General features: G+C 33.3%; 1 protein-coding gene and 1 pseudogene across 9 annotated transcripts; both read right to left on the bottom strand.

Moving 5' to 3' along the window:
- Positions 1-1,860: 1,860 nt before the first annotated feature.
- On the bottom strand, positions 1,861-3,105 carry LOC147391697 (aspartic proteinase CDR1 pseudogene; annotated as a pseudogene).
- A 9,194-nt stretch (positions 3,106-12,299) lies between these two features.
- On the bottom strand, positions 12,300-16,362 carry LOC147391696 (uncharacterized). Of its 9 annotated transcripts, none has more exons than XR_015183215.1 (9): positions 16,125-16,362; positions 15,859-15,933; positions 15,208-15,465; positions 14,980-15,064; positions 14,810-14,880; positions 14,374-14,425; positions 14,095-14,208; positions 12,870-12,952; positions 12,300-12,751 (listed from the first exon to the last, which is right to left on the bottom strand). XR_015183215.1 is itself a non-coding variant. In XM_086459964.1 (7 exons), the coding sequence occupies exons 1-7, from the start codon at positions 16,143-16,145 to the stop codon at positions 13,176-13,178; spliced, it is 315 nt and encodes a 104-aa protein (XP_086316090.1). In that variant the 5' UTR covers positions 16,146-16,362; the 3' UTR covers positions 13,039-13,175. The 9 variants fall into 9 exon arrangements, 1 of the variants encoding a protein (XP_086316090.1); XR_015183218.1 differs by having other exon boundaries at positions 14,980-15,051; XR_015183216.1 differs by having other exon boundaries at positions 15,208-15,280.
- Between the last annotated feature and the right edge of the window lie 4,824 nt (positions 16,363-21,186).

Genomic DNA, 21,186 nt, shown 5'->3' with positions numbered 1-21,186 from the left:
ACAGTGTTGGATACCAATAAAGAACTTAGATGGGTGCGATGTGGCCATATTAGCAGCTTTTCATCAACAGAATTGGTCTTTGTTTGATAACGCTTGTTGTCAAGCCATCTCCAAAGGTACCCATAGATGTTGGACGAAGTTGTTCCCTTTATTCCCTCAATTCCCACCACTAGTCGTGGACAATTGTGCTCTATCCGCACCCAAATCCTTGTAAACTGGGTTGGAGGAGCAATTAAATTTCGAGTCATGGTTAGTTCAATAAAATAAGAGTTAAATTATGTGAGGGTTGGATCAATTAATAAGATTTGTGTGTTAATTATCTTGACTTGATAGTCCAATTTTTATTTCTTATAACCGAGTATCCCTATAGACAGCAGACTAGGTCCGTATCTGGGCATTGCCCACCCCGTCCATAGACCATGCATGGTCTCGTCCAAGGAATAGTCCCGAGGCACGCACATCACACGCACTACGTACATGAGGGTGCACCCACCCAAGTGTGATCAAAAGATTCACAAAAAATCAGATTACAAAACTTTTAACTTCACCAAGATTAATTTACTTACAAGTAAATGGTAAAAATTGATAGCCCATGATTCTTCAACTTATAAATCACTTTTGATGGGGTTACAAGTTCAAAATTGTTGAGATTGCAAGTTTTGCCACTAAAAACAAAACCTATTTACAACTAGAAAATATCAATCTAAGACCAAAAAAAATTATTTTAAATCAATATTTTCTAGCAAATATCTGAATTTTTCAAGACACATCCATGCATCTAATATTCAATATAGATAAATTTTAAGATCCAGAATTTATTTAGAAAAAATCAATTGCTCAGATATACCAAAACAAATAAGAGCCCAGTCTCTTCTAAGACTCTAATCTAAGAGTGATGAACCACCAAAATATCGTCGAGGTATTATGTACGATGTCTTGTATATTCTTTTTTGGGCTTGGGCTTCAAGAGCCAAAATCAAAGGGGACATTTTCTGAAACTAGTCAGGCTTCTCGACTGGGCCCATGCAGGGTTCGATGGCAGCGCACCGAGGCAAAAAATTTCTGGGTACATATATGTATTCTTTTGGAAAAGTCATCAAGGGTTTTCTACTTTTGGTAGTTTTTTTATTATCTGAACCATGGGTGTACACATACTGCCAAACCACGTAAATCCTTGTGCTTCTGTGTGAATTTTCTTTGCCGCTTCATTTTTCACAAGAGGTTAATACATGATCCCAAGGCAAAAAAATTCTCTAAAATCCCCTCTATACTCCAAAGTTCATATCTCTCTTGCACTTGTAAAAAAAGAAAAATGGAGAACACTCAGATGAACCTTCTTAACTGCTGTAGTGACTTTCAGGTCCACATTTTTCAACTCCTTTTTGCAAAGTAGCACAGCCTCCCTAAGTCCAGAACCAAGCTAGTCCTTGGGCTTCACACGACATAAATCTCCAGCACAATCCAATAGTCTAGAAAAAACCCAAGAATGGTTTAGGGATAATTTCGTAAACTAATAGTGCTCTTTGTTCAATTAAGCTGTTAGGAGTGAAAAAGATTTGGAGAGTTTAAACGTCGTAACAATATTTGGAGTATGAACTTATTTTGGAAGTAATACTCCGAAATCCAATAATTTTTCAGTAGGAATCACTATTGGCATCAAATAATTTTAATGATTTGTTCTACATATAATGGACAAAATAAGTGATGTTGCTAGCTTTATGGAACCAATTGGCCAAGCCCAACAAAAAATGTTAGATTACCAAGTCAGCTTAGGAAACTCTTTGTCTTGATTATGAAACATGGTAAAAAGAAAAAAAAAATTCTTCATGTTCTATAATTTACTCTTTTTTATTAATAATTTGTAAAGCAGTACAAAGGGATCCACATCATGAAAGTAAACTAAAGCATGCCAAGTAATACTCACTGTAGAACATCATAACTACTGCTTAATACTTGGTGCAATCAGTTGGTTTGAAGGAAACCAACTCATTTTTGAGATCATATACAACATGCAAGTTCATCTGAGCCATGTTTCCAAAGATCCCAATTTCTCCTCCTGGCACAATAATTAAGCAAACGAAATCTTCTCCATATCGAACAAATGTACTCAATGAAGGTAACTTCACGTCAGCACCACCGGAGAAATGAAAAGTGATGATAGGAAACTTGATCTCATCAGACTTTGTGTTGTAGCATAATTTGTGGGAGGGAAGCGGATCCGGGGTAGGTTTAAGTTTAACGAACTCCTTTATCGATGATTCAATCTTTCTGTAAAGCTCGATAGGTAGCAATGTTAAGGTAGTCCCTGAATCAATTACAATGTTGCCCACATTATTGGTCTTTGATGAAATATTATAACCAAATTTCTTATCTCCAACACTAACACCTTCTAGTGTTAGACGATACACAGTCTTTGGTTCCATGTTTCTCACTAATGGAGTTGTGACAACTCCTTCACCTGAGACCATAGCTTCACTACCAAACTTCATCTTACTAGAAGATGAAGTTAAAAAAAAGGGGATTAAACAGTAGGCGAATTTCCAATCAATTTTAGGACCCAATTGTGATATCAACGAAAAAGGTCCACCTCCTAAGCCAATCAGACCCGAAAATGTATAACTGAACGTCTCTTCGTTTCCATATGCGCACCCAAATATGATATTTGGGAGCGCCACTGATGATCTTCCACTACTTGATTGCAATTTAAATGTCTCAGTGGCAAGGTTTCCCTTAGTGAATGATCTGTCACCATAACCGTACAAGTAATTGCAAATGTCTTGGCTAGTACTACAATTAAAGTTCTTACCAAGAGCTTCACAAGGCTTGGACAAACAAAAAATGTTTTTGTAGCTAGAAGATTGTTTGGGATAAAGGTAATCGGTTTCAAACATGTGGCATTTTTGGCAAGACTTACATTGGACCCATACTAGATCACTACCAGTGTCGGCAATTGCGTATATTTGAACAGGAAGAGTTCCAACAGAGATTCCCATCAAATACTCAAAATCCGAAGGGTACACATTGGATTGAATTTGTTCTGTTGAAGTTGATGAAGAAGATGATAGCTTGAGACGATTCATACGAGCCATAGACCGATGATCAACGTTCTCCATTCGGTATAATTACTTTCAGCGGGATTGAAGAAAGGAGAGATTGGAGAATCTCTATGTATCAAATCAACATGGAATCCATGACAAACATGAACAATAGTGAAATGAAAGTTGTAGAGGTAAGTGACAATGACTATAACCATTAAGACGGAGTTGGATGCCATGGTAGAGAAATGATTTATTGGTTATAGGAGACTTCAATTTATAGTTAAACCTTAATAACAATTTGTTATTTGTCATCAATCAATAAAGACTAATGAGGGACTATTAAGAAGAAGAAAAAAAGTTTACTAAATGGACTATCAAGTTATCACCAAGAATTCAAGGACTATTAAAAAAGAAAACCCTCTATGAGGGACCTTTAAGTAATTTTCCCATTATGTTTCATGATAACAGGGCTACAATGGCATAATGATATCTTTTTAGTTTGGGTAATAATGCTAAGATTTAATTGGGTGATGTAGACATAGTCTTCCATATTGATGAATATTTGAGATCATGTGTTTTTTAAGTCTTCTTGGGCCAAAAAACCGTTAATTTTTTTTCCCCAAAATCTTTTAGTTTTTATTTTTTCTTTTATTGGTAAAAATCTGTCATCTTCCTACTCTTCAACCTATACGATATATTATTGTAATATATTAAACGTTGTCTTCAATCCACGATTTCCATCCTATCTCTATTTTTTTACCCAAAATTTCAACATCTTCTATTTTAAAAATTAGTTCTTACTTTAAGACTTGACGTAGAATCTTAATGGTGAAGATGACAGTAAACAAATTTTATCCAAGAAATTAAGGATGGCATGGTTTTAGAAAGAAAAATCAAGGTCTTTTGACTAAAGTTGAAAGGAAAATGCTGAAATGACAAAAAGAATCTCACAAGTCTGATGTGGGATGTACACATAATAACCATAGATGTGTTTCCTCGTGATACGAGTAAAAACCATATGTGGTTATGTATGCACGTCCACTTCAGAATTCTGAGAATCACAGTAAATCCATTGTCACCCCAGCACGACTCGTGTTGAAAATGAGGTCATTTTCTATTGGTCGGCTAGATAAAACAAAGGTCAAGGGACATGTAATCACCAAAAGGTGGCTGGGTTAGTGGGTATGTCTAAATCATCGAACTTTATTTCATAAATGGGTTTAAAGGTTAAGAAGAAAAGCCCAATACTTATTGCATAGCCCAATAGGGATTTTTCTTTTAAATGGTCCCTAAGTTTTGGATGGTATCTTAATAGTTCATTTAGTAAATTTTCCATTTCTTAATAGTCCCTAGACCTCATCTCACGTGTATAATGTCTTTGAAATACTCAAACTACATTTTTCTCATCTTCTTCACGTAGTAGTTTTCCAGTGGAGATTGTAATCTTTTCTGATGATCTTTGATCATGAATGACGAACGGATAATGATATTCGCGTAATTTTGAACATCTAGGCATATTTTATTGATTTATTTCGAGGATTTATAAAAAAAGAATTAAGAACAAAGTTGAGATTCTAAATATTTTTATGATTATATTGTAATTTTTTTTATTTGTAACTATTTAAGCATTTTGAGTATTTCGAGGAGATTTACTCAATATCGAACTCAAAAAAATAAAAATAAGATCAAAAAATCTTATTCACATTTACAGTGTCGAGTTCACCACTTTTTATTGTCTATTTCAACATATTTATCATCGAACTTACCACTTTTTATTTTGTAGTTCAACATTTAATAATTGTCAAATTTGACGGGATTTTTTATATGAAAATTATGTCAAAATCAACAATAAATAAATGTTGAACTACACAATAAAAAATGATGAACTTGACTCTAAGTAATTAATGGCTAGCTCGATAAAAAAATAATAGAAGTGTTGAGCTCGACACTAAGTAATTAATATTGAACTAAACAATAAAAAGTGGTGAACTCAACACTAGTTGGTGAATTCAACAATAAAAATATTGAACCAGACAATAAAAAGTGGCGATGCGCGCAAGTTGGTTCGGACACTCGGTTAGAAAAAAAAAAAAGTGGTGAACTCGACACTATAATATGGGTACCCATTGACACCCCTAATGGAGAATGATATTCTCTTTTGAACATTTAGGCATATTTTTTTTTCATATTCGTTTTCATTTTTTCGACTTTGATCCTTGTTAAATCTCCTCGAAATACCAAAAATGCATTTGTCATAGTTGCAAATCAAAAGTTACAATGTAATCTTCAAAATTTTATAATCTCAATTCGTTCTTCATTTTTTTTAATGAAACGTCGAAATAAAATAAAAAAATGTATAAATGTTCAAAATTAAGAAAATATAATTCTCCAGTAGGGGTGTCAATGGGTACCCGTTTACCCGGTTCCGATTCCAATTCCCTTTCTATTAGAATTGATTACAGCCGAGTTTAATATGGAACCGAACCAATAAGACCATAACCATTAGGTTCTATCCAATGGGTACACAGAGGTACCCAAAACAAATTTATTTTGTCATTTTATTTTACAGTATACATGATTTAAAGTTTTCCTATATTTTAAAGTTAACATGTACATGTATAATGTACACGTGGGTCACCTATTCTTAAAGCTTATGCCTTGTAAAGAAGTGAATTTTAATTTTTGAGCAAAAAATCATATTTTTAGTGGAAAAAGGTATTATTAATTTGATACTTTGTAGATAATATATTAAAAGAAAAAATAATAATAATGATTTTGAAACATTCTTTTCCCATTCGATTCTTGAGAATCGGAATCGACGGGTACCTGTGATTTTTGGCAGTTCCACTTATTTTTTAACTATAATCGAAACCGTCAAGAATTAGAATTGAAACTATATAATGGTTATGATTCTCATTTTCTTAGGAACTAACCCATTGGCACCCCTTTTTTCCATTCGTTGTTCATGATCAAAGATCCCAAAAAAATTATTAGAATCGCAATTAAAAAATCTAACTACACGAAGAAGATGAGAAAGGGTAATTTGGGTATTTAAAATATATTATACACAAGAGATTAGGTCTAGGGACTATTAAGAAAAAAAAAATTTATTTAATAGATTATTAAGTGATCGTCCAAAACTTTGGGACTAGCTAGAAAAAAGTGCCTCCATCAGGATGCTTTATGTAATTTTCCCAACAATTATTGAACACTAGTGCCAAAATTTGCCATGTTGGGTTTAAGGAAGATCAGGACTGACTGATAGTACTAAGGCTATTAATGAACAGATTGGATCATACCCATATTGATGAATATTTGAGATCATGTGTTTTTTGAGTCTTCTCTGGCCAAAAAACCGTTAATTTTTTTTCCCCAAAATCTTTTAGTTTTTATTTTTTCTTTTATTAGTAAAAATCTGTCATCTTCCTACTCTTCAACCTATACGATATATTATTGTAATATATTGAACGTTGTCTTCAATCCACGATTTCCATTCTATCTCTATTTTTTTACCCAAAATTTCAACATCTTCTATTTTAAAAATTAGTTCCTACTTTAAGACTTGACGTAGAATCTTAATGGTGAAGATGACAGTAAACAAATTTTATCCAAGAAATTAAAGATGGCATAGTTTTGGAAGGAAAAATCAAGGTCTTTTGACCAAAGTTGAAAGGAAAATGCTGAAATGACAAAAAGAATCTCACAAGTCTGATGTGGGATGTACACATAACCATAGATGTGTTTTCTCGCGATACGAATAAAAACCATCTATGGTTATGTATGCATGTCCACTTCAGAATTCTGAGAATCACAGTAAATCCATTATCACCCCAGCACGACTCATGTTGAAAATGAGGTCATTTTCTATTGGTCAGTTAGATAAAACAAAGGTCAAGGGACATGTAATCACCAAAAGGTGGGTGGGTTAGTGGGTATGTCTAAATCATCGAACTTTATTTCATAAATGGGTTTAAAACGTTAATAAAAAAAAGCCCAACACAAATACTTAATGCATAGCCCAAGATGTGTTTGCTCCCCAAAAAGTTAATTGGAATTCCTTTGAATATTATGGTAGGGTCAGATCTCTTTATTGAGAAATTGCTTGCATTTGCCTCAATCATATAATTTTTGGTTCACTAAAACATCAATCAAAATTCCTATAGAGAGCTACTATGGGCACCCAACTTTTATTTAATACACACCAATTAGAAATAAAGAAAATAAGAGAATGATTGAGAATAAGTAAAATTTGGGGTGCCAATAGAAAGTATCTTCTTCTTTTTTATAGTTAAATTTCCATTTTTTGGATTTTGGATTTTATATGAGCCTAATCATAATTGTAAACAACCAAGGAATGTTATAATTTGAGTCAAACTTTTGTAATGTTTGAAGAGTGTATTTTTAATCTTTAATTGGGGTGTGATAAATAATTTAAGAAATTAGGGTGTAATAAGTAAAAGTTGTCATTATTTGCTTGCAATTGGGTTCCAAGCCAATGGCTTCCAATAAGCAATTGGATAATTTTTGTGGAAAATTACTTAAAGGACCCTAGTGAAGGGACTTCTTTCTAAATAGTCCCTAAGTTTTGCACAGTATCTTATTAGTCCATTTACTAAACTTTTCTTTTCTTAATGGTCACTTGACCCTATCTCACATTGTAATGTTTTTGAAATATCCTAATTACCTTTTTTTTATCATATTCTTCACATAATTAGTAGGTTTTCAAATGGCGATTGCGATTATTTTCGACATTTTTTTGCGATAAATGACAACTGGAGAATGATATACTCTTAATTTTGAACATTTAGAAGTATTTTTGTTGATTTTTTTCGATGATTATTTTTTATAAAAGAAAATTACTTAAAGGACCTTGGCGAAGGAACATTTTTCTAAATAATCCCTAAGTTTTGAGTGGTCTCTTAATATAGTTCATTTAGTAACTTTTCTTAATAGACCTGGACCTTTCTCCACATTTCTCATGATTAAATGGCCTATCCGTTCGAACTCATCATTTTCATTATAAAACAATTGGATTTTAAGCATCTCAATCAAGTTTTGGAAAGTCCATTCTGTTGGAAAGGATTTAAGAAGGAAGAAGAAGTCATTTTCTAGGGTTTTTCCAAACATTTTGAAGATGTATGTAAAAAACTAAGATTTTTTCCCTTTTTTTTTATATAATTTTTTTATGAAAATCAATCAAGAATGATTCTTTTGGGTTAAAATCATTTAAATAAGTCATTATCTCAAGTTTTTAGTTGATCTTTCCATGTATTTTAGTCGAAAAAACTGGAAAATTGAAAATGGGTGGGTTTTTACCATTGTCGAGTTCACCACTTTTCATTTTAAAGTAGTGAACTTAATAATAAATAAAAAGCATCGAGTTCGACAATAAATATAAAGTGCTAAACTCGACAATAAATAAAAAACAGTGAGTTCTCCAATAATGAGGGATCATTAGGAAATAAAAAATTTCCTAAATCTCCTATCAAGCTACCACACAAAACTTAGGGATAATTTAAAAATAAATCCCTCCACCAGGGTCATTTAAGTAATTTTTTTCAAAAAAATGAAGAACGCAGTTGAAATTCTAAAATTTTCGATGATTATGTTGTAATTATGATTTATGAATTTAGGTATTTCAAGCAGATTTACCCAGTATGGAAGTAAAAAAATTAAAAATTAAAAATATGAAAAAAATTAAAAAATCTGGATCACATTCAGAGTGTCTAGTTCACCAACTTTTATTGTCTAGTTCAACATTTTTTATTGTTGAGTTTGATGGTTTCTTTATGAAAATATTATTGAACTTGACAGTAATAAAATGCGACTTAAAAGAGTCAAGTTCATCAACTCAAAAGGGTAGTTTGGGTATTTCAAAATATTAACGTTGGATGAGGTACAAAGACCATTAAGAAATAAAAAGCTTACTTAATGGACTATTTAGATACCGCCCAAAACTCAGGAACTATTTAGAAAGAAATCCCTCCACCAAGGTCCTTTAAGTAATTTCCCTAATTTTAATTTACTAGACGGGTTAGCGATGGATGAATGGGCCAAACAACTATGGGAAAATTACTAAAGGACTCTGGAGGAGGGATTTTTCTTTTAAATGGTCCCTAAGTTTTGGATGGTATCTTAATAGTTCATTTAGTAAATTTTCCATTTCTTAATAATCCCTAAACCTCATCTCACATGTATAATGTCTTTGAAATACTCAAACTACATTTTTCTCATCTTCGTTGAGTAGTAGTTTTCCAGTGGAGATTGTAATCTTTTCCGATGATCTTTGATCATGAATGACGAACGGATAATGATATTCGCGTAATTTTGAACATCTAGGCATATTTATTGATTTATTTCGAGGATTTATAAAAAAAGTATTAAGAACAAAGTTGAGATTCTAAATTTTTTTATGATTATGTTGTAATTTTTTTTATTTGTAACTATTTAAGCATTCTGAGTATTTCGAGGAGATTTACTCAATATCGAACTCATAAAAATAAAAATAAAGTCCAAAAATCTGATTCACATTTACACTGTCGAGTTCACCACACTTTTATTGTCTATTTCAACATTTTTATCATCGAACTCACCACTTTTTATTGTGTAGTTCAACATTTAATAATTGTCAAATTCGACGGGATTTTTTATATGAAAATTATGTCAAAATCAACAATAAATAAATGTTGAACTACACAATAAAAAATGGTGAACTTGACACTAAATAATTAGTGGTTAGCTCGATAAAAAAATAATAGAAGTGTTGAGCTCGACACTAAGTAATTAAATATTTAACTAAACAATAAAAAGTGGTGAACTCGACACTAGTTGGTAAGTTCAACAATAAAAATATTGAACCAGACAATAAAAAGTGGTGACGCGCGCAAGTTGGCCCGGACACTTAGTTAGCAAAGAAAAAAGTGGTGAACTCGAAACTATAATATGGGTACCCATTGACACCCCTAATGGAGAATGATATTCTCTTTTGAACATTTAGGCATTTTTTTTTTCATATTCGTTTTCATTTTTTGGACCTTGATCCTTGTTAAATCTCCTTGAAATACCAAAAATGCATTTGTCTTAGTTGGAAATCAAAAGTTACAATGTAATCTTCAAAATTTTATAATCTCATCTTCGTTCTTCATTTTTTTTAATGAAACGTCGAAATAAAATAAAAAAATGTATAAATGTTCAAAATTAAGAAAATACCATTCTCCATTAGGGGTGTCAATGGGTACCCGTTTACCCGGTTCCGATTCCAATTCCCTTTCTATTAGAATCAATTATAGCCGAGTTTAATATGGAACCGAACCGATAAGACCATAACCATTAGGTTCTATCCAATGGGTAACATAAGTACCTAAAACAGATTTATTTTGTCATTTTATTTTATAGTATACATGATTTAAGGTTTTCCTATATTTGAAAGTTAACATGTACATGTATCATGTACACGTGGTCACCTATTCTTAAAGCTTATGCCTTGTAAAGAAGTGGATTTTAATTTTTGAGCAAAAAATTATATTTTTAGTGGAAAAAGGTATTATTAATTTGATACTTTGTAGTTAATATATTAATTTTTAAAAGAAAAAAATAATAATAATGATTTTGAAACATTCTTTTCCCATTCGATTCTTGAGAATCGGAATCGACGAGTAACAGTGATTCTTGGCGGTTCCACTTATTTTTTAACTAGAATCAAAACCGTCAAGAAGTAGAATTGAAAATATATAATGGTTATGGTTCTCATTTTCTTAGGATCTAACCCATTGGCAACCCTTTTCTCCATTCGTTGTTCATGATCAAAGATCCTAAAAAAATGATGAGAATCGCGATTAAAAAATCTAACTACAGGAAGAAGATGAGAAAGGGTAATTTGGGTATTTAAAATATATTGTACACAAGAGATTAGGTCCAGGGACTATTAAGAAAAAAAGTTTTATTTAATAGACTATTAAGTGATCGCCCAAACCTTTGGGACTACCTAGAAAAAAGTGCTTCCGTCAGGATCCTTTTAAGTAATTTTCCCAACAATTATTGAACACTTGTGCCAGAATTTGCCATGTTGGGTCTAAAGAAGATCAGGACTGACTGATAGTACTAAGGCTATTAATGAACAGATTGGATCATACCCAAAATTTGTTCCGACTAAGTCTTGAATTTGATTGATGATTTGGGCATCAAGGAGGATCTGATTTGATTAAGTAATTGAGAATCCAATGATTGTTTACTTTTCATTTTTATCATATTAGAAAATAGAGATTTTGAGATGGAAATAAGTATAGTAATTTAAGCTTAATTTCAGATGATTACTTGGGGTGTAATAAGTAAAAGTTGGTAGTGCCAATAACAGCTCTCATTAAACTAAAATAAAATAAAAAATAAGTTCAAAATTATCTTAATATTCCAAAGGGTATATGTGGATCATTTGATAAATATTTCAAGAAGAATGCTGATATTATGACCCGCCCAGTTGGCATACTCAATTGACTTTCTAACATGGATAAGTTCGGGAATTGTAGGTCTGTATGTCTCGGGATACTCTTGTTATAGGGAAGTGCAATCGTGTATCCCAAGGCATATGGATTTACCGTTTCTGTTTGGGAGTCGATTGAGTATGCCACCTGACGACTCATATTATCACGACTCTTTCAAGAATATATATGCACAATATCATTAATTTTTGCCGTTTTTGTATAGCATCCTTTTAAAACTACAATATCAATTAATAAATTAAAGAGTTCCACAAAGATCTCATTCACTTGCCTCCTGTTGTCTCTCTCTATATATAACCTCCCCTCAAGAATATGTCTTAGAACCGAACCCACAAGTAATTGTCCTAGCCAGTATTTGTAAAAGAACGAAAGGGTGATCGATCGAGGATGATGGCTTGGAGGAGGACGACGATGATATTGATGCACTATGTGAAAAAGGCTCATATTTGACGGTCTTAGCCCGTCAAATTTTGAGAAATTTGACGGACCCTCCTGTCAAATATGCCCGTCAAATATTCTCTTGTAGAATTTTTTTTTTGACAGCCCTGGACTATCAAACTATTGGAGAATGGAATTAAAAAAAACAAAAAAAAATCCATAGAGTATGATATGACCGTCAAATTTGGAGGTTTAACAAACAATATCACGGTCCTCTAATTCACTAATCACAATGAACGAAATAATATATAAAAAAATCAGAAAAAGAAAAAAAAAAAAAAAAAATCATAAAACAAGCTCCAAACTAAACTAAATAACCCAAAATTAATATACATGTAAACCTATTTATTAAGATCGAAAATTCTGTCGAAACTACAAATAACTGACAATAAAGCAGTATATGATATATATATACAGCTATTTATGTCACACTCCTGATTTAATTTAGAACACAAAACACAAACAATTGAAGAAGCAATAATAGATTCTAAGAGATACCTAAGAGAAAGCCTAAGAAGTAACTTTATAGACAAACTGTAAGAGAACCAACTCTCCTCAATACTATATGTCTAAATCCATGGACATTAGGAATTCCATTAGTGACAGATGACCCCACCTGCCACACTTGATTCACCGTCGCCCCCGCCATGTTCTTCGGCAACACCACCGTAGCATATAGCCTCATCACACCATCTACGTACTCCGCTTCCATTTCGGGCACATCGAACGCTATCTTCGACCGTTCGATGTTCTTGTAAGAGGTCACATTGAAGGTTTTCACTGTCATGGATCCATCATCTTGTTTATAGGCAATCAGAGAATCATCACTCATAAACAATCAACTTAAAGGAAATTTTAAGCATTTCGACAAAACATTCACCAGTCTTTCTCACACTACCTCTTCTCATGACAAGTAAAACAAACTCCTCAGAAGATGCGAACAGGCTTTACCATGGAACTCTTCAGGTACAAGCACCTCACCTGATTTCCAAGCACACCCAGAATCATCGAATCAATTATTGATATTTTAGTATAAAGTGATTTCAACTTCTTCTCATGTTCTATAAAAGGAATCAAGTGCACAACTGAGCACAGAATAAAAAGAGTAAAACAAAAGGATCTTCCAGAGTAAAAGTGGGAGCTTATATTTGGAGGGGAAAGCTCACTTCAACACAATCTCCTGCCTTGGCTACAATTCTTTTGATCAACACATCAAAACCATTTTCCTGCACAAAGTAACTGAATGATGTCATTTCAAAGGGCTTTATCACATATATCGCACGAATAAGGCTGCATAGTAAAGTTGCATATTGTACCTGCATAGTAAAGTTGCATATAGTAAAGTAACTGAACAGAATTCTAACACAGTCAATGTCTGTAGAAGCCCACTTTGTGGCTGCTTTCACATTAGAACCCAAATAGCCATTTTTCCCAGGTTGACCCTTCTATAAATGCCCTTGATTCTCACTTAATGGTTAGATTTGAACTGGAGAGATGGTGCTGGTTCTGGTAACAAATGAGGTGAACCCTACCAATATACCAAAAAATAAAAAATAAAAAAGGTTAAGCCTAGTGTGCAAAAATCTTAGCCCACATTTCTTTGGGGAAGCTGGGAAGGGGTGGTCAGTAGCAGTTACAACACCTATAATTTATCCAATCAACCACATGGACCCTAGTTAATGGTCAACAATAAAATGAAAATTCTGGGCAGTTGCCAATTCTGCAAAATGTAACCAAAGGGGTGAAGGAAAAATCCCTAAAATCGGTTAAAAATCAACAAAGGCCAAACACAATAGATTTATTTAAAATTGGAACAAAAAAAAAAAATTGAACAGGAAATATTGAATTAATTGTGTAAGTTTGTTAGAAACAGAACAAGGGCCGATAGAAATAACTATGTAAGCTCGTCAAATCGATCATACAAGCTAAGTAGAAAATATATGTAATCAGACATTGTAGATCAACAACAATGGGAGATATTATAAGCCAATACACCATGAAAAGATTTATATGGCAAATAAATTGGTGAAAATTCAAATACCCAATATGAAAAATAGAACATAATTCAATTAAAGATGACAATGTGAAATAGAATAAACAGGTATGATGTAATCTTGACTAACCTGGTGCAATATAACCACATGAACCTGTGATCGCAGACATGGATTTAGGCCCAATGCTGATCACATCAACCACTTTGGAAACCCCCAAAATCTGCCACTTGTGCACTGAACTCTCTGTCCAACAAAACATTATTTGATTTCACGTTTTGATGAACAATTGGAGGCACGCAATCATGATGCAAGTTGGATACCCGTCCTTTACTACTATGAAGCAAATCACCCAAGCTTCTACTCGGCTACTAATTCCAAGAGAGAGAGTTCAATGACATTCTCATGTACCTTGTAACCCTACGATACATGGATGCACCCCTAGAAAAAACCACTGCTTTTTCTGAAAATTACAAGAAGACAAACATGTAAGTTAGAAAAACATCAATACAATCAATCACTAAGTTAATTTCAACTGTAATTAATGTTGCTGCCATTGTACCCACCAGAGTATACTCTGGTGGAGAATGTTGATCAAGTAAAGGATGGTGGCCACAATTTTACTCATTAAGAACATATTGTTTCTGGTCAGATCAGACACTCACTAACACTAGACAATGTCTAAGCACCTTCTATTTGGACATGTATCCTTAATATGTGACCCTGAAATGAGATGCGACCATGCACTTAAACTCATGAATGTATAACTAAAATGGAATATCAAGTTTGATACTAGTCTGTAACTTGAGGTGTTGAACAAGTACGACTTTGTTCAACTCAGACTTACCCAATGAATCTTGAAGTAAATGTGTCAACTTGGAGTTCCTGAAAAATCCCCAAGATCGAGGCACATGGTACCTAATAAGGTGAACATTAATTTGAAAAAGGTTATAGTAAGAAATCATTGATGGATTGAGGCACGTTCTATTACTAAAGTTTTCTTATAAGAGTCATTACCATCATTGAGTTGGGTTAGCCACAACCAACTTGACAATTTGGAGGTCGGAATGTCCCAGAATAGCTACACCTCTACTTCACACAACTAAAATTCAAACACATACATGCAAGTAGAAACCATTCAAGAAATTCAAAACAAAAGAAGAGATTACAAGCAACCGCCATGAATGATGAAGGGCTATAAACATTCAAAAGAAGGGATTCCAAGCAGGAACAAATAAGGCTCACCTACTACCACTAATGATGAAATTCTTCCGTTTCTTTGAAAAGACAACAGCTCCAACAGTTCCCATAATCTCACCTGTAATCCATAGAAGATAATAAACATGAGAAATCAATTTAAAAAGGGAACAAGTTTCACCTATATGGTCATCACTCCAGCTGAACAAGTTGCTCCCCTCCTATCTCTTATTCTTCTTGAAAATAAGGCTTTTTTTTTTTTTTTTTTCTGCTTTTTGAAACGATAGCCTTGATCTTCTGCCCAATCTAGCAAATAAATAAATACAAAGTCTTCTAATTCCTAACCTTAGGTTTCAGATGCTTGAACTGAATGCAAGCAATTAGTTTAGAACCTTAATGTAAGCACAGAAAAATGCATGAGAAAAATAACAATGAAATTTTCTGACAACTATGCACTACTATCAAGAAACAGGGGATGTAAAGGGAGAAGGAATGCAACTCAAGCCACAACACAAACTGTTTCCTGAAATTTGATTTTTCTTTTAATAGGGTATAATAATAACACATACTTTAAAGAGAAAATGGGTTTTAGTAAACTAAAACCTCCCCCATAACGTGGTCACACCGATCAGTGTCAGATCTTGATCATGGCCATGCACGCGACATATGTGTATTAGACACAACGGAGATGAATCTTACATTGATAAATCCATAGCGCATTGTTAAATAGTCCACCTTTGTTATCGAACCGAAAAACTGCCTAAAGAAAGCAAACTGCCAATTTTGAGAGTAAAAAGTTTGAGAATTTTCTAAGTCACTCCATGGGATCAACAAAACAAATAAGAATGAATCTTACAATCCAAGAGCCATGGTGATGACACTGATCGGTGTGACCATGTTATGGATCACACAAAATATGGATTTGAGATATGGGTATAGGTTAAAATGTTAGAAGGTTTGCTTACTTTTGCTTGTCCAAGAGCCATGGTGATGACACTGTAGAGAACGTGGAAAACGGCAAGGACGAAGATAAATGTGTAATTGATGCACCCCTCACTGTGAAACCAATGGGACTTTGTTCTAACACGAACGACAAACAATCATAAGTTAGTGCTAGAAAAAGAAAAAAAGAACATATGAGATTATAATAATCAAATTGTAATATGGTTGCATATATGAAATTAAACTAAATGATACAGACCCTATCGAATATCTAATCAACACTCAAACTAGAAATTGGACACCAATTAAAATAGAAATTGGAAGTTTGCATTCTGAAAATAAAAGTATTAAACAGCTCAGATTTACTAACAGGGCACTATTAGGTATTACAACAGTTTAGGAGGACTTTTGTTTCCTAAGAAAGTGCCCTGAAGTAGAATCAGATAGAACCATTTAAGATAAATGATGAGTTGTATTCTAAAAACAATGTTATATAATACCTTGGAATTCATAAGTTCCAATAGAGGACAACAGAAAAATACTAATGATGTTTGTCACTAGCATAGTCATATTGTAGGCAACTAGGGAACCCAAAATCAAGATTATAAGCAAAATAGAAAAAGCTTACAATAGCGTGATCCTTGCCAAAAGCAATTACACAGATGTACAAGCTCTCACACACGCACATACACGTGAGCACTTGTGTAGAATTCATGGAAGAAGAGGCATTAAGCTCCCCTCTTTACTATTAGAGTTTGGTAGAATATTCAAGTATATGCACCTATTAGATTCCAATGTTTACAAGTTGGGTCATGTTGAAAAAGTTGAAATCATTTGCATTTTGAGCGGTATCATATTATTATTGATTATTTTCAGGAAGAGAGAACTAAGAGTCATAAGATAGATCAACTAGAAAGTGATAGAAGGTGCTTTTCTTTACAAGTTCAAATGTTATCATCCTATTTAAATGTCTAAAAGAAACAGAGTTATTGGAAATTGAAATAAAAAACATCTGCATGCACCAAATAATTTATAGAAACACATAATTGGGTTTAAATTGGTAATCCCATTACCATCATCATTAGGTGAGTTTAAAAATGAAAACTTGCAAAATCAAAGAATTGTATCTCATGCAATACATGCCCCGATTACATCACAATCGTAATTAGAAGGAACATGCAGATTGAAAATTCTAAACGAACAACACTATTATAAAAGAATGTGGATTGAGATAGTTAAAAAAATCAATCTCAATATACTTTATTGAAGATTTGGTACTAAAGAAAATTCCAAATCTTTGATATAAGGTTTTGACGACGAATAAACCCCCCAGCTTTCTAAAGAATCTATGGAGAGAGACTTTGAGGAAAATCATGCTTTGAGCAGAATTCCCATTCCTTAATTATTGTAGCTCCATCCAGCACACTCACTCTCGAGGATTTTCAATGCCATAGAAGAGTCACTTCTAACTTAAATTAGCATGCAACTTTGATATTATTTGTGGGCATTTGGTTCAGATTTCCAACTTCACCAATAATTGATTTTAAAATCTGATGTCACTTTTGATTAGGATTATAAAAGCAATTATCTCATAATTAGAAATACATTAAGAAAATTACAAAATAATACAGCATCTGTTTCTTGCTTTTGTAAAAATGTGTTTTTTCTACTTTTATGTGTCACAACTACAAAATCAAGTTCAGAAAATGAGATTTTAATTCTACAGTCTGAAATCAGCTTCTCAAAAACAGTACAAGAAGAAAACAAGATCTTGAATTCTGAATATCTATTTACATAATCTAATTCTAAATATTTTACCAGAAAATTACATGATTTGAACCAAATATAATCAGAATTTTCCCCCCAAACTACTGCTACACATTCAAGATGGAATCCAAAACACAAACATTCAATAAAAAAAAACAATAATGCTGTAATTAAAACACCAAATCAATATTAAAAACCTACTTTTAAGATCAGATCTATGAATCACCATCAAAAAAACGAAAAAAAAAAATGAACCTTGATCAAGTCAGATGAGAGAGCTGGAGAGAGGTGGGATTGTGAGGGACGATGGACTGGATCAACAGATATGGCTTCAACTTAGCTTTGAGATCATGAACATTGATCTTTGCTGTTTAGATTCACAGAAAAAATAAAACTCATAACCAAGTAAATAATGATTAATACCAATTCAGAGATCGAAAAGTTCGTGGAATGATAAACCCTAGATCTCATCTTCAATAAACTGAACAACATTATGAATCCACCAACCTAAGAAATCGAGAGATCACTTTAAGGCTCCAATTAACCCTAGATCTCATCTTCACTCCATTTTCAGTGTTGACAGATCGAGAAATCAGATACAGAGAGAGATCGATCAGATATAAAAAGAGATGTGATCGAGGAAGACAAAGAGAGAGAGAGAGAGAGAGAGAGAGAGAGATTCTTACAATCAGTAGAGATTCTCGCGAACCAGTGAGAGAGTGAGAGAGGGGAAAAAAACGCAGGAAATTTCTCAAAATCGGGAGAGCTACTCACGAAGCAGAGAGAGAGAGAGGAAAAAAACACGGAGAAATCAGAGCGAGAGAGTGAGAGAGAGGGGGAAAACGCATAAAAAACCAGAGTGAGAGAGACGGGAAAATATCTGCGCAAATTTTGTCTAAATTTCGTGGGCCCGTAGCCGTCAAAATTATTTTTTTAAAATTCGTCGGGCCGAGCCCAACAATTTTTTTCTTTAATTTTCATGATTTTCACGTAGTGATGATAACGATGACATGCACAGCAATGTGTGTCATACCAAGGGTGGAGTCATTATTACGACGAGAAATTGGGGCTCCTTCCCCCAACAGTTATGATAATGACATTGGTCATTTACCGGTGCCGCTCGATAAAGAGACGACACAGTGTTGGATACCAATAAGGAACATAGATGGGTGCGATGTGGCCATATTAGCAGCTTTTCATCAACAGAATTGGTCTTTGTTGGATAACGCCTGTTGTCAAGCCATCTCCAAAGTTACCCATAGATGTTGGACGAAGATGTTCCCTTTGTTCCCTCAATTCCCACCACTAGTCGTGGACGGTTGTTCTCTACTCGCACCCAAATCCTTGTAAACTGGGTTGGAGGGGCAATTAAATTTCGACTCAGGCTTACTTCAATAAAATAAAAGTTAAATTATGTGAGCGATGGATCAATTAATAAAGATACGTGTGTTAATTATCTTGACTTGATAGTCCAATTTTTAATTTTGATAACTGGGTATCCCTATAGACAGCGGATTAGGTCCGTATCTGGGCATTGCCCACCCTGTCCATAGACCATGCATGGTCTCATCCAAGGAATAGTCCCAGGGGCACGCACATCACACGCACTAGGTACATGAGGGTGCACCCACCCTAGTGTGATCAAAAGATTCACAAAAAATCAGATTCCAAAACTTTTTAACTTCACCAAGATTAATTTACTTACAACTAAATGGTAAAAGTTGATGGCCTATGATTCTCCAACTTATAAATCACTTTTGATGCGGTTACAAGTTCAAAATTGTTGATATTGCAAGTTTTGCCACTTTCTACAAAACCTATTTACAACTAGAAAATATCAATTTAAGACCAAAAAAAAATTATTTTAAATCAATATTTTCTAGCAAATATCTGAATTTTTCAAGACACAATCCATACATCTATCATCCAATATGGATAAATTTTAAGATCCAGAATTTTTTTATAAAAACTCAATTGTCCAGATATACCAAAACAAATGAGAGCCCAGTCTCTTCTAAGACTCTAATCTAAGAGTGAGGAACCACCAAAAATCTCGTCAAGGTATTATGTACGATGTCTTGTGTTCTTTTTTGGGCTTGGGCTTCAAGAGCCAAAATCGAAGGGAGCATTTCCTGAAATGGGTCAGGCTTCTCAACTGGGCCCATGCAGGGTTTGATGGCAGTGCACCAGGACAAAAAATTTCAGGGTACAAATGTATTCTTTTCGCAAAATCATCTAGGGTTTTCTAATCTTGGTAGTTTTTTTTATATCTGAACCATGGACGTACGCATGCTGCCAAATCACGTAAATCCTTGTGCTTCTAAGTGAATTTCTTTGCCGCTTCATTTTTCACAAGAGGTAAATACATGATCCCAAGGAAAAAAAAATTCTCTAAAATCCCCTCTCCAAAGTTCATATCCCTCTTGCACTTGTAAAAAAAGAAAAATGGGGAACACTAAGGTGTTGTTTGTTAAACTGAAAAAAAAAAATAAGTGTTGAATAGCATTAACTACTGAAACTTATAAGCACTGAATTTAAGTGCTGAAAAAGTTGTTTGTGTTAGATGCTGAATCATATATGTTACACATTGCTGTAGTTGGTAAATTATTTTTGTTACCCTTACAATCATATTAAACATTGTTTGCATATTTCAAATGCCTTTTTTGTTATCAAACACAATAAAATATATTATTTCTTATAAAATTAAAATATAATTCATTTTTAAATAATAAATAATACTCAAATCTTCAATTTATAAATAATACTTTCTAGCTATAAAAGCCCACAAATTTCAAATTAAAAATAATAATGTCATACAAGTCACCAAAATTTGAAATCAACATTAAAATAACTTAATTTTAGATGAATAATTTTCGATAGAAATAAAGGATGTGTAATTATAAAAGCACCTTATGAATTAATAAGGGCAACCCACACCATAGCCAATTTTTTTTTTTTATATGGGTTAAAGTTTTTGGAATGAGCACATTTTTAGTGAGGATAATCTGGAGATCATCCTCACAAAAAATCAGTCCATTCTGAAACTTCTAACTCGTCAAAAATAGTTTTTTTCTTTAAAGGACGATTTACGATTCTTGAACTTGTTTTGATAGGGTTAGAAGTTTCAGGATGTGCTGATTTTTGGTGAGGATAATCTCCTCATTGTAGAGATCATCTTCATCAAAAATCAACTTATTCCAAAACTTTTAACCCATATAAGACAAAATAATTCAACCATGGTGTGGGTTTATTCATTTGTGGGGTGCTTATATACTAATGAGGTGATCATCCTGATCAAAAATCAACTAATTCCAAAAC

The sequence above is a fragment of the Akebia trifoliata genome, chromosome 11, assembly GCF_017979445.1.
Source record: "Akebia trifoliata isolate Shusen 1 chromosome 11, ASM1797944v1, whole genome shotgun sequence".
In the NCBI taxonomy this organism is placed as follows: Eukaryota; Viridiplantae; Streptophyta; class Magnoliopsida; order Ranunculales; family Lardizabalaceae; genus Akebia; species Akebia trifoliata.
Note: the sequence above shows the minus strand (reverse complement) of the source record. Positions and strands in the feature narration are given on the sequence as shown.

What these genes read in the sequence shown, in the direction of transcription:
- LOC147391696 (XM_086459964.1), bottom strand. Translation starts at nt 16,145, where the DNA reads ATGGCTCTTGGACAAGCAAAA. An exon ending in TTCATCATTAGTGGTAGTAG is followed by an intron (nt 14,426 to 15,207) that starts GTGAGCCTTATT and finishes TGTAATTTTCAG; the next exon opens with AAAAAGCAGTGGTTTTTTCT. An exon ending in AGTGGCAGATTTTGGGGGTT is followed by an intron (nt 14,132 to 14,173) that starts TCCAAAGTGGTT and finishes CCTAAATCCATG; the next exon opens with TCTGCGATCACAGGTTCATG.